This window comes from Oculina patagonica, chromosome 13 (assembly GCF_052425735.1).
Source record: "Oculina patagonica isolate OP01 chromosome 13, crgOcupat, whole genome shotgun sequence".
Taxonomy (NCBI): Eukaryota; Metazoa; Cnidaria; class Anthozoa; order Scleractinia; family Oculinidae; genus Oculina; species Oculina patagonica.
The window spans coordinates 4,577,977-4,591,471 of record NC_135770.1 but is presented as its reverse complement, the minus strand read 5'-3'; the positions used below and the strand labels follow the sequence as shown (position 1 = coordinate 4,591,471).

Below are 13,495 nucleotides of genomic sequence, written 5' to 3'. Positions count from 1 at the left end.
ATTTACCATCTTTATTAGTACTACACATGCACTTGATGATTTCGACATTGCTGATCCAAGCAGTATACAGGACGCGTGTCACATATCAACCTAGTAAATGGCCCAGCTCACAACGAGTCTCTCGAAGCTCAGTTGGTTAGAGCGCCCAACCGGTATCTGGGAGGCCATGGGTTCGATTCCCGTCGGGGACTCAGAATTTTCTCTTTGTCCCATGCTCGTGTCATTGTTAAAAAATTCATCTTTATTAAATATTTTTGTCTTAAACGCTTTTTCCGTAACAATGATTTTGACTCGGTTATGTCCCTAAAAAGGACGATTTTCTGAAACAAGATTATGGTTTTTCAAGAGAAGACTACCTGCCAGTCTTTTCTCCGCATTCGTTGCAGTAAATTTTCAATTTTCCTCATACATAGCCATTCATGTTTTGCCCCGGCGTTTTCTATGCAAATAAGCTTTTTTTTGAGGTTTTTTTCCGGGTCGCTTGAAGATAATTTTATATACTAATGGTGATTCGAACATGTCTTGAAGCTAAACACTGTATGTTTCTGCGGTATGTTGCACTGTACAGAACAAAACTTGAGCCAACAGTCGAAGGCTTTAAGTGGGCAGCAACGATTACTTTCTAAAAAAACCTGCTATCATTATACACGATTATAAGCTATTATATACTTCAACTTTCACGAATGAGTGTCTGCCAAATGACATACACGGATGTCCGTTGGGCAAAGGTTCCCGCTGATATTGTATACGAATTTGTACGTATAATAACTCAGTTGTTAAGAGTTATACCTCTTCCAGAATAACACTGACATACCCGCTGTAAATGTTAAGTTAGATCTTTCTTTTGGTTAGAGTGCCCAACCGGTATTCTGGGAGGCCATGGGTTCGATTCCCGTCGGGGACTCAGAATTTTCTCTTTGTCCCATGCTCGTGTCATTGTTAAAAAATTCATCTTTATTTAATATTTTTGTCTTAAACGCTTTTTCCGTAACAATGATTTTGACTCGGTTATGTCCCTAAAAAGGACGATTTTCTGAAACAAGATTATGGTTTTTCAAGAGAAGACTACCTGCTCTTTTCTCCGCATTCGTTGCAGTAAATTTTCAATTTTCCTCATACATAGCCATTCATGTTTTGCCCCGGCGTTTTCTATGCAAATAAGCTTTTTTTTAGTTTTTTTCCGGGTCGCTTGAAGATAATTTTATATACTAATGGTGATTCGAACATGTCTTGAAGCTAAAGCACTGTATGTTTCTGCGGTATGTTGCACTGTACAGAACAAAACTTGAGCCAACAGTCGAAGGGCTTTAAGTGGGCAGCAACGATTACTTTCTTAAATCAAAGGCTCTATGAGCAAAGTCGTGAATGTGGTATATTATAAACTGATAGCCCAGAATTAGCCAAAATAAATTTAAAATGTCTGCTGACAAACGACAAATTTTGTAATTGTCTATGAAGTCTGTTAAACGTACGTCATAGTTGAGTCATGTTTAAATTTCTAGCTGGTAAGTGATAAATAACCCCATATTCTAACTGAAAACTAACCATCCAGTAGTCCATCGAGGCCTTCTAGCTAAGCAGCTAAGAAGTAAAGATTATTTCAGAGCTTAAAATAATTAATGCTGAGAGAGACACGTATAGTGGTAACAAGATATGAGGTACCTTAAGATGCTGCGAAGCTGGTAATGGAAAGAAGCTAGGGAATTTTTTTTCACCAAACTGTTTCACATTTACTAAAGGGTTCTTTAATTAATGATCAGGTAACTGAGCCATTTTATACAGGACAGTGGTATTATTCGACATACATTTTTCTCTGTTAAAGAATGGCAGACACTGTGACAGAAGGCAAATAGTTAAAAGAAACTAACAGATGCCTCATACATGTGACTTCTAAGTATTGCAATTGGCAGGAAACAGTGAAGTCAACATACTTTATTATCAATTTAGAGGCCTGATACATGTAACAAATGAAAACTGCTGCTTATTTCCTTTTCTGGTATCTTTACTTGCAACCAAAAAGTTCACTTTACCCCTTTACATGCCACGAAAGTCATCAAATGAATGCATTTTAATCAGCCTTATTAATTCGTTTTTAAATAATCTCTATACATTGCTAGCCACCCTGCATAGATTTGGTGGCCATGTTGGATTAAAGGATCTGAACCTTAAAGCTTGTTTATCTTTAACTCTTTGTTTTCAGTAGTTAATAACAATGACTTCCAAATATTTCTTTTCAAGCTGTACAGTCTGCTAAAAGTCAATTTATAGAGAGCAGTATTCACTGTTTGTGAAATGAGAGTAAATTTGAAATAAAATTCTTTTTTCTGATCATATGTTTCATACAAGTTACTGTAGGATGTTCATTCCAGCCCACACCTCTTGACAGCCTAGCCCCATGCAGAGTTCAGTGATGTGCTGTATTGCAGGATATTGTTTTGGCGAATCTGTAAATTAATTCAAAAGGCTATGTGCCTTGTTAAAATAAATCTGTAGGACAACACGTACAACAAACCATCTTAGTGTAAGCAATTTGTTATTTATCAGCATGGCATACAACCAGGTTCCTTTTCGGCTGAGATGACTGCATGCATTTATTTGGGGGGGGGGGGGGGGGGAGGCATAGGACATGTACAGAAATCGACCTTAAGGTTACTATTGTTATATTAGTGGCTATTACATTTTAGCGATTTTAGTGAGTTTTGGGCGAAAATCGCTAAATTAAATACTTGCTAAAATTTGCCTTGGTCAAATTTCAAGTACCTCCCCGATACCCCCTTCCCACCCTAATGGAACACAAAAATGGATACTGGTAACTTTGTTCTTTTAGGCAATGCAATTTATGTGCATTCAATGTCAAGATACGGTAGTTTTTTTCTTTTACTGAACATTTATTTTCATCTTAGCCATATGTTCATCACCGGCCAGTAAAAGCTGGTTTACATGATATTACTAGTTCTTGAAGTTTTTGGAAAATCCCTATATTAAATAGTCGCTAAATCTTGCACAGAAAAAATCGCTAAAATTAATAGCCGCTAACAATAGTACTCTCACCCTTTGAATTAATGTTAAATTTCTTTGAATGTCTACCCCATAGCACTCAGTGGATGTTGACAAAGCAAAAAATTACCTGAGTGCAATGATACACCCCTGGAGAACTATAATTACCACAGTTGAACTAATATGTCCCTTTTTTGACAGACCATGTGTATGAAGAAAAAATAATTGTAAGGGACTGATGCATAATACTGTGTTTACAAATGTAGTTTTGCCTTCAAAAGCAGAGCAAATTTATCATTCACTAAAGGCTTGCTACCTAATGAGCTACGAATGCCAGAGGAAATTTTGATTTAAGTTTAAGTCACGAGATAGATGTACTTGGGAATTTCGTTAACGAGAGTGTGACAACGAATATAAAATATTACTAGATACAAAAACTTGACGAACGTGCAAATAAATGATCGACCGAAAGACAAAGCAAGCCAACTATAGATATCTCTAATTGTTTCGAAACGCATCAGTTTAATCTTGCTGAGTGCATAAGACTAATTTGTAGCGGAAAATACAACCTTATTTAGGGTGATTTATTACTTTCCAACTATTTGATTGCATTTCAATGATCATGAAAGATAATTTCATATCCGCGGACTTTCAAAATAAGCTATTGTTCGGCGTGCAAGTTTCTTGCTTCCTTGGCCATCCTTTCCGTTGCATTGTGTGTAAATGTAGATTCGAGCAGTAGCCTCACTAGAAAAATTCCTTCCAGAAAGGAAAAAATATTCGTATTCTCCTGATGTACATCCACAAGTTCGCATTACAACTCGTGAAACCAGCCCTTGTGCCGTTCATCCGCCATTTTGAACTTAATTTAAACTTAATATAAAATTGCCAGGTTACCAAGGGAGTTTACACAAATTTAATCGCCAGCAGACCGCAATAAGTCGTTATTCACGACTTAAAAACTGCTATCATTATACACGATTATAAGTTATTATATACTTCAACTTTCACGAATGAGTGTCTGCCAAATGACATACACGGATGTCCGTTGGGCAATGGTTCCCGCTGATATTGTCTTCAACTAATTTTTTGTTTCCCCCTCTTCCTAATAAAAGACATACCCGCTTAAATTTAAGCCAATCTTTCTTTTGGTTGGGGCGCCCCCCCGGTATCGGGGGGCCATGGGTTCGATTCCCGTCGGGGACTCAGAAATTTCTCTTTGTCCCATGTTCGTGTCATTGTTAAAAAATTCATCTTCATTAAATATTTTTGCCATGAACGCTTTTCCGTAACAATGATTTTGACTCTGTTATGTCCATAAAAGGACGATTTTCTGAAACAAGATTTATGGTTTTTCAAGAGAAAACTACCTGCTCTTTTCTCCGCATCCGTTGCAGTAAGTTGCGGGTATTTTTACCGGTCACGTGAATTAGACATTGAGAATCCTTGCCCTGTATTGTTAAAACAAACCGCAAGAACCTAATAATAAAATAAAATAACTTCTCTCTCTTTGTTTAGTACCTTCTTTCGGTTGATGAGCAGCGAAAAACGCGGGCTTATTCATTGCCAGGCTAACATAGGTTGCTAAGCGACAAGCCGTCGCGTGATACTTCTCGGTTTCAGTCACGAGTGCTCGTGCAGTCGATGCTCACGTGTGCTCGTGTACGTTTGTACTAAGTAGGTTACGAAAGGCAGCGTTCTTTCCCTGTCCCGCTATTTGTAGAAATTAGAAAGACTGTATTTACATAAAACAACTTGAACATGTTGAACGGCAAGCTTAGCCAATCAAAGTCTATTCTCCGGTTCAAAACCAACACGACCCAGCAAAACTGTGAGTCCTTGAGTTGAAAGGCTTTCGTTTCCTCGAAACACGATCTACATGTCATCTCGCAATAAGGTTATGCTGAGAGCTTTGATGGGCCATATGTGAATCTTTGTTTTGGGCCACGGAGAAGCCTTACTAAACACATGGCTATTCAATTAGGACTTTTTTTATAAAACGACCACACATGTTGTACCCAGCCAGGAGCGCGAAGTCAATCAAAAAGCTAAGGCGCGTGTCCAAAAAAGCGCGAAAATTAAAAAAACCGGCTCACTCCGGATTCGAGAACTTTGCACGGTTGATTGAAAACTTTGAGAGTTAAACTATAGTAACTATTAAACAAAGCATGTCTTTACTGAGATATTGGCTTTAAGAGGTACGTGGCGTGATTTTCTAACGATACCGTGACAAAGTTTTGCTAGTATTGGCTTCGTGAAAAATGGCGTCAGCTAGTCTCAGCGCTTTTAATTTTTATGCTTAAAAGCATAACCTACCTGGTACATGTCTCTCGACATATTCGGTTTTAACTTGAAATCTAGTGTAATTTTAATTGATACACGAGAAAGAAAGATAATCCGCTCAATGTTCGGTCGACTTTGCACTTTGTACCACTACGTAGAATTACTAAAGCGCGTTTTGCTTTTCCGTAATAACTCTGTGTACATTTTTAGGCTCATTACTAGCAAACGAGCCGGCAAAATGCGTCAATTAATCGCAACTGTTTTGCTATTAAAGTCGAGTTTCTACATAAAATAGTTCCAGTGTGCTTTTTACAAGCCCTTATTAAAAATAAAATTGACCGTTTAAAACGATGACACCTAAAAACAAACCTATAAGACAGAGAAACCTTACTACAGATAATGTTTCTATAAGCCGGAGAGATTTTTAAAAATCTTAGCAACATGACTATAAGTTCAAAGAAGTTATCAATAAGAAACTGGAAAATGGACTACTTAGTCGTTTTGCAGTACTTACAACGTAGGAAAGATCTTCTTGGCGTAAAATTGTGTACAAATCTGTAGAAACAGTACTAACACACAGCAAAAGCGCAACTGAGCCGGGAATGAAAAGATGAAATCTTATGTTGCTCGGCTGCGAGGTTTTATCCTTTTACCGCTCAAGAGTGCTAAAGTTCACTTTAAAAATGATCAAAATTAATGTTTGAAAATCGACAGCTTTGATTAGGATGGTCACACACTAGGCTTTCATTCACAGACGTAAACAGTTGAAGTAAGCTTCCCTTATTAATTTGGACGCCAACTTTGACACTGGGGGAGTAAAAGGGTTTCTAAAGTTTCGAAGAATAGTTTAAGTTTACGCAGTCAATAAATCTTACCTTTGATGAAAGCCGTCTTCCAGGGCATACATATGAACTCGTTTGATTGTCCGCTCTGTTATACGGTGAAGCCAGAGGGGATTCAAGATATGTCAAACAAGACATAATGCGGCATAAACGACGCGAATCTTCTCAGTGTCTTCTTCTTGTAAATTCAAACCTTCCCGCTAAAATGTCGTCCGTGTGTCAAGTTTCTAAAGCCCATGAGATCAATGGCGTTGATCCTACTCGGCTGTAACTCGAGCAGAACTGCTGTTTAAGCTCCTTTAAGCTGCACCGTGCTTTCAAATATCAAGTCAGAAATTCTACAGTCTTCTTTAACTTTTCCCTACGATGAAACCAAAAGCGGAATAATCAAAACTTGCTTAATCGGCATAAACTCTTGGCACTGAAGTGACCTCCTTTTTCCGCCTAAAGCTTGTATGTACTGCCTGTGATTGAAATTTTATTTACATGGGGGTATAATTACGAATATTATATTAAGCGCCCTCGAATATATTGATCCGTTAACGGGTTCCGAAAAAATGCTCGGTAGATAAGCATGAGATAAGAGTTATTTTCGTTGAGTGTATAAACTATTTTGAGAAGAGCACGAAAATTTATGTAGCGATGTGACAGAATCATTGAGCTCATGAGGAAAAAATAGCATTTTACAGATTACAAAGCTTTTATCTGTTATCACGATCATTATTCTAGGAATATAAAATGACCACTTCCGTTAATGCGGACGAAAATAGAAACCAAAAGCCCCCGGCGATAAAAGGAAAAAACTTTGACCTTTTAATTCGACTTTTAAAATCAAATGTGACATCTATGTAGTATGTAAGTCTGCTGAAAGTCAAAACATCATTATCAAACATTTCAATCTTGGCTCGTTTTAATAACTCGTGAAGAGCGACGTTATTCAATGGCCGGATTTCAGTGAAAATTAACATATTTTAAACAGTTCCATTTCTGAAAACTGTTTCGTAAGCACGTTCTTTAGGCTTTTTGGCATGTTATCAGCAAGCAGCACTTTTTGAAAAAGAAACAGCATTGCTAGCTAGCATTTTGGTTGTGTTTTTGTTCCCTGATGCTTAACGTTTAAACTGTTTCAGAGATAAAAAAAACTGAAACGCAAGATCTTTTTTTTAGAGAAAATGAAAACAAAAATTTATTAAAACCCAAACACTCAACCTTAGTTCTCAGGCGTTTGATGAAAGGCTCTGTTAGGAACGTGACAAAATGTTGTAATTAACAATAACAACATTATACTTTTAAACGTGCATTGTTCTGAGCAAATAGTGGCATCTTTTTGTGTAGAGCCGCATGAATATTTTTTCTGAAGAAAACGAGGATGAAAAAACGCATAAAGTCCAGTTCGATTTCTAAAGTAAATTAAAAAATTTTTACTCGCTAAAAAACGTTGAAGCCCGACAAAATGAAAACTAAATTTAGTAGAAACTAGATTTTTCGTAATTTCTTTCAAAGTCGCGGTTTTTTCGCGACAGTAATTGGACTCAGAAATATGCAACTTTTCGCATCTGTTTCACACATTTCGAGATAGCGTTACTCTCGATGACGTCATACCCACGGGTTTGTGTGGGTTGAATTTTGAAAACATAATTCAAGGAAGCTAAACAGAAATGTGATTTAACACGAATGAGTAATACTTGCGAAACTGAACCTTGATTTGAGACACGTATTTCTCGCTGAATTCCTTTTACGGCCATAAACCTGTTACAGAACTTCAATACTTATAAAATTTTAAGTGTAACTTTTTTATCACACGTCAAACATACAGTTATATTATATATCTCTCTATATATAGCCCTTATATCAACGAACCATAAAAATATTTCTTCCAATTAGGGCAATTGTGTTATCTTTTTCGTATTCAGTCGAGAATTATCCACAATAAAAGCCAAAACTCACCATTAACTATTGAGCGCTCTCCTCGATTATGACCAAGCAGGAACCTGATCAGATCGGGTCGAATTTTCGGCGAAAATCTACCGCAAAGCAGGACACAAGATGAACCGAATATTTCCTGTAATTTTATCAACATTTCCTAAAGTACGTGGGTATATATTGTTTGGAAAAGTGCCATTGACGTCAGCTGACGTCATTGTTTATGTAAATCATATCAACGGATGAAAGATCACAGCTCGTCTTGTTTAGATTATCATGAAAGACATTTTCATGCTAACGTTTTCCCTAATAGACTTGAAAATCAAAACTTTATATCAATTCTAGAAAAGTGATGCCATCAGTTTTCGATTCAAGATTACGCACTTTTTTTCTCCTCCGATCGCACGGACATCAAAAAACCTAGCAACTCGCCCACTCGCCGTCAATCGCTAAGGCAAATACTTTTCCGCTCCGAAGATTACATATTGAATTTCTAACGTTAATATTTGAACACTTTATTCCAAACTTAGAACATTTTAAAGAAGGTGAAGTCAAAATAAAGTCAATACGTCCATCTCGCTTTTGAAAATACCGGCTTTTATTTTTTCATTTGCTAAATCTGACGAGTAAAAAATTTCATAACACTTCTAGAATTGTAAGTATCTAGACAAAAACTGACTTAAACCTTACAAGATGAAAATTACGTGTAATTTCCATTTTTCAAACAAAATTTGATTGTGATTGCAAGAGATAGCTTGAAAACCTCTTAACAGTTCCTTTGAATACTGTATTATATTAATTCGTATAAATAACTTATGAGATTTACCTGGCCTCTGTACGTGACCTTAGAATTAGTAAACATGCAAAATGAATTGTTTTACAAGTTTCGTATTCCGGGCCCTCTCTGTGGCTACTCGGATAATAATAATATAGAGAACAAAAGAGTACGTAAGCGGATTATTATTAAATTCTATACTGGTGATAAACATCTTTAGCCATTTTTGCGAGTTTTAAAACCCGGGGGAGGCGCGCTTTGACTTAGCTCGACTTAATATTGGTTGAATTGAGGAACGGAAGAACTTTTTTCGTGGGGGAGGGGGTATAAAGGTAGCCAGTGTGGTAGACTGGTCACAAATATATTGCTGTAGGTGTTTTCAAGGAGGAATGGCGTTTTCGTAATTTTTTTTTTTTTTTTTTTTGGGGGGGGGGGGGAATTTATATTTAACATTTTGTTGTGTTGGAAAAGTTCAGGGTTTTTAGGTTAATAATTATCTTATGGCTATTTTTGCGGGCGTTATGCTCCTCGAGTAGCCCCTGTGATTCAGTATAAAATCGGTAAAACCCTCCGATCAAAAATTTTTGCCGGTATTTTCTGGGATTACTCGTGCGCGCTATAACGCATTTTTGTTGTAATGGGTATTTTTTTGGTGGGGGAGGGTGGATATTCGTATCTCGCCGACTTTTTCCCGGGGATATAAATTCAATCGCGCCAGTAAAAACATGCCGGCTTCTCTTTCAAAACGATGTTCCATTTTAAAAGACAATTTTCGAAACTGAAAAAACATGGAGGAAGTTCAAATTACTTTAAAATTACAGGTATTAAAATACATGCTGTTGCGTTATTAAGGGGCCTTTGGCAAGGGTCTATTCTGATCTTCTGAATTTCTACTCAAAGATCTCTCTAAGTAGTCATAAGGCAAAACCAGACAATTCTACCCTAATTGCTGAGAATCAAACTACTTATCAGCGATTTTAAGAAAGTTATGGCTCACCTGATCGGTTCTGTTCACGATTTCATTCACGAAAGCTTCTTCATCGCTCTAAAAGAACTTTCAATGTCCCCCAAAATACGTGTCATTTGGTCCTTAACAGCCTATATGTAGCCTAGCCTAAGGAAAAGGAAGTCTGTCGATCAATATCGCGGGGGACGAATCCTGCGTGCGACTTCACACAACTGCCTAGCAAGGCTATTTTCAGTCAGGTTCCCACTTGTTTTCTTTTTTTAACGGTATAACAGCGACCTCAAGGCTTATTCAACGTTGCGTCAAGGTAATTTAGTAACAAATGTGAAAAATTTAACTGGCCAAGGGAAGTGATTCAACTGATTATGAGAATTTTAACGAAACAAGACGGAAGTTTTAACGAGTAAAAAAAAGCTAAATAAATATATTTAAACCATGCAAATGAACTGCCCACACGAGCAGCCCCTCGGGGTGCTACCAGTTAATTTTGGTGCTTAAAATTATAATTTTAACTCTTCATTTATTTCCTCATTTCAGTTTCAAATCCTTACTAGAAATCCCCCATCCTACATAGGCAGCTGTTCACATTTATCAGCCTTTACTAGAAATAAAATCACTTATTTCTTGTGACGTCAGTTGTGATCAGTGCCTCAAGAAAAAACTATATTGCAGAATAATTATTTTTCTATTCCAAAATCGCTCAGAATTGACTTCATCACCCCCAGCCAGCGTTTCACGAACTCAGAGTCAATAGTGGAAAAGGATATACTATTTGGTGGGCACAACGAAACTCACTTCTCAGTATTGGACAATTCTAGTTGTTGCTGTTTTTTTAACACTACTCCAGAACATTCGTGGTCAGCAATTTTGGTAGAAACATCGCAAAACGAAAGCACACTTTTAGCCCGAGGCTCTGGACCTTTTCATAAAGAGGAATGAAAAAAAGCCCCCCCCGGCACCTAATAATAATTGAACTTTTTACGTTTCTCACATTTGATTAGCACTATTTCAAGCATTGGGCTCTGAGCTGTAATATATTTATCATGAATTTGCATTAACGGTACAGCGATTTTGATTAATTAATTGAGGAACTTCAAATTATATATCAGTTAAGAGTTTTGTTAAATGCGGGTAAGAAAGATTTTTACAAGCAATATCTGATGTACGGAAGATGGATAAAAATGTTGTAGGAAGATCTCTAGCTCAAGTTTAAATCTTTAACTAATACATGCAGACTCACCGCCTGGAAAAGACTAGCTCAGTCTTGTACACAGAGAAAATGAAAAGTCCCTCATACTATCGCTCTTAGTTCGGCTAAATAATGTTAGCCTTACTTATGATAATAGCACAGTAATTGGCTAAACTCAGCTAAGCTAAGCAAAACTTTCAGACTGCATACGATTAATCAATTTTGTCAGTAAAACAAATATTAATCATTATCGGATTTAGAAACATAGCTTTTGTTCAAAGGAAGAATGCAGAGTTCCTCAAAATTTAGTCAGTTACTATCGTTGTATTTTTGTTTTTAAAAAGAGTTAGGCGAATAAAATAGCTAATTAGCTTAAAATCTTAAGCGTGAACTCCGTCAATCCTTTTAGTAAAGCAGACATCATTAATTTTCAGATTTAACTTAACGACTTGACATGGCCCCTCCTTTTAAATAACCGCATCCCGTCAAATAAAAGAAAGAAAGAAAGAAAAAAACGCTCCGCCCGTTTGGAGGTGACTTGTATAGCTTAGATTAAAAAAACTTACAAGATCATTGTTGGACAAGGTCGTGGACCGATTCCGAATTTCGCACTTTGAGGAAGTTTTTTTAATTCAATTATAGAACAAGTATAAAGTCGCATTATGTGTTAATTGAGTGTGAATTTCTAAATTGCTCGTTAAGTATACACGTATTTCAATAAAATAAGAATGCATCTTCACAGTTGGAAAATTAACAAATTATCGCCGAAGCGGCTTGTATGGGATTTGAAACTTATGCAATTATCAGATGAGATTTTTATGAAATCTGGAATAATCCTGGTCGAGGAAAGAGTTATAAGATATCAAGATATCATGAAGACCCTTTTACATACCTGAATAACAGTTTTCCCTACCCTTTAATTTGTATACTTCAATTTGTGAAATCCCTACCCCTTTATTAACCTACAGCAGGAGCCCAGCTCCTGCCTACAGATTAAAAAAGTTACCCCTTTCGGGCGTAGCCTTGCCGTAAAGTCCGTTATAGGGAGTAGCCCACAGAGCCGAAGTCCAAGGACGAGGTGGTTTATAACACTTTATTAGCAAGAAAAAACTGAGCTTACTGTTGCACAGAGCACAAACGAAACATGTTTAATTCGTTGTGTGCATGTTTACAGACCTTTTCAAGGCTAGAGGCCAAGACGGCGCGTGAACTGCTGCAAATCTTTCATTCTCTGCATGCATACGTTTACTTCTTCGTCAGCAGATAAGTGAACAATCCGCTCAGTAACAGCTAAGTGAATTATAACTCAGCAGATAAGTGAATAATCTGCTTGCAGATTAGTAAATATATTGAATACATCCCGGGAATGCAGGATCTCATGCAGAACTGAGGCTCTTAGCTAATGAGAGATGTAATAGTAGCTGCAACGTATTATGTATTGCTTTTATCTTCCTATTATAATCATGCGTTCAATGTTTGTCCCAAATGATCAGAATATTTATATTTTAGATACTCTGCGCCTTCTATAGGGCGCAGAGTATCGAGTTTAGTTCACTTTAGTTTTGAGTTGAGGCGTAATCGCCTTCAGGAGTTATGTTCAAAGAAAACGAAAGGAAATTCTTGTGCAAGATCTCAAGTTAAGACGGGGTCAAGACGGCAATTTGTCATTCTACTTTTGGGCGACTTGTCAGTGGCCCCGCACTTTATTTAGACGTAGCTCCTACGATTATCCATGCGATTAGAATAATAAATATTGCTGATAATTGGTTTAGCAAATATTTGGTCACATTATATGGCCAATCCACTTAGTAAAAAACGTTCCTAATTTTTGAAATGGCCAACGAGCACCGCCGGTGAAACAGAACAACTAACGAGAATAAAACCAATCACATCATTCCGTTATTCATCATTCCGAACTAGCTAATCCCGATTATTGTATTTTAATCCTCTTATCGCGCAGCCCCAAGAGATTGAAATCGTTGGGAGTCCGCCGCCCATTTTTGTGAAGCAAGCTTGTTTTGGTGTTTGCCCATCTCCTCGATTTGAACTGCGATGGCGGGGGACGGGAGTGGGGTGAGGGAAACAAAGCGCAACTAAGTACACCCCCCCATAATTGGGGGGCTATTTAGTCCAGTCCTGGTCAAGAGAGAGAGAGCCATACCTGGACTAAGTAGCTCCCCCCACCTCCCCGCGCGCGCCCCACGACCTGCGAAATCTGTGCCCCACCCCTGGTTTTGAAATTTTTAGTTTTGTTTAAACCAGTTCCTTCACTAATCTTTGTCTTAAAATTGTTTTTTTTTATTTGCTTGTTTTACCCACTTTAAATATTATTACAACATGATGACCGCAAATTACTTTATTTCTATTCACGCACGATGTGCCAACCTCGTTCAAGTTTAAGGTGGCTTAATACAGTTTTGAGGGGGTAAGTGAGCCCAACTTTTGACTCTCTTTAAAAATATTCAGGAATGTTCTTTCTTTCTCTTGTTACTGTTTCTTAAAGCGTATATCCATCATAT

At 37.3% G+C, this 13,495-nt stretch overlaps 1 protein-coding gene across 1 annotated transcript in view; it reads right to left on the bottom strand.

Annotated features, from left to right (window-relative positions):
- Positions 1-8,187, bottom strand: part of LOC144636127 (protein Smaug homolog 1-like) — a 30,812-nt gene extending 22,625 nt beyond the window's left edge. Inside the window, 2 exon segments of the mRNA XM_078495258.1 lie at positions 6,156-6,483; positions 8,070-8,187. Coding sequence (XP_078351384.1) covers positions 6,156-6,260 — 105 coding nt within the window. The 5' untranslated portion in view covers positions 6,261-6,483; positions 8,070-8,187.
- Positions 8,188-13,495: the final 5,308 nt, after the last annotated feature.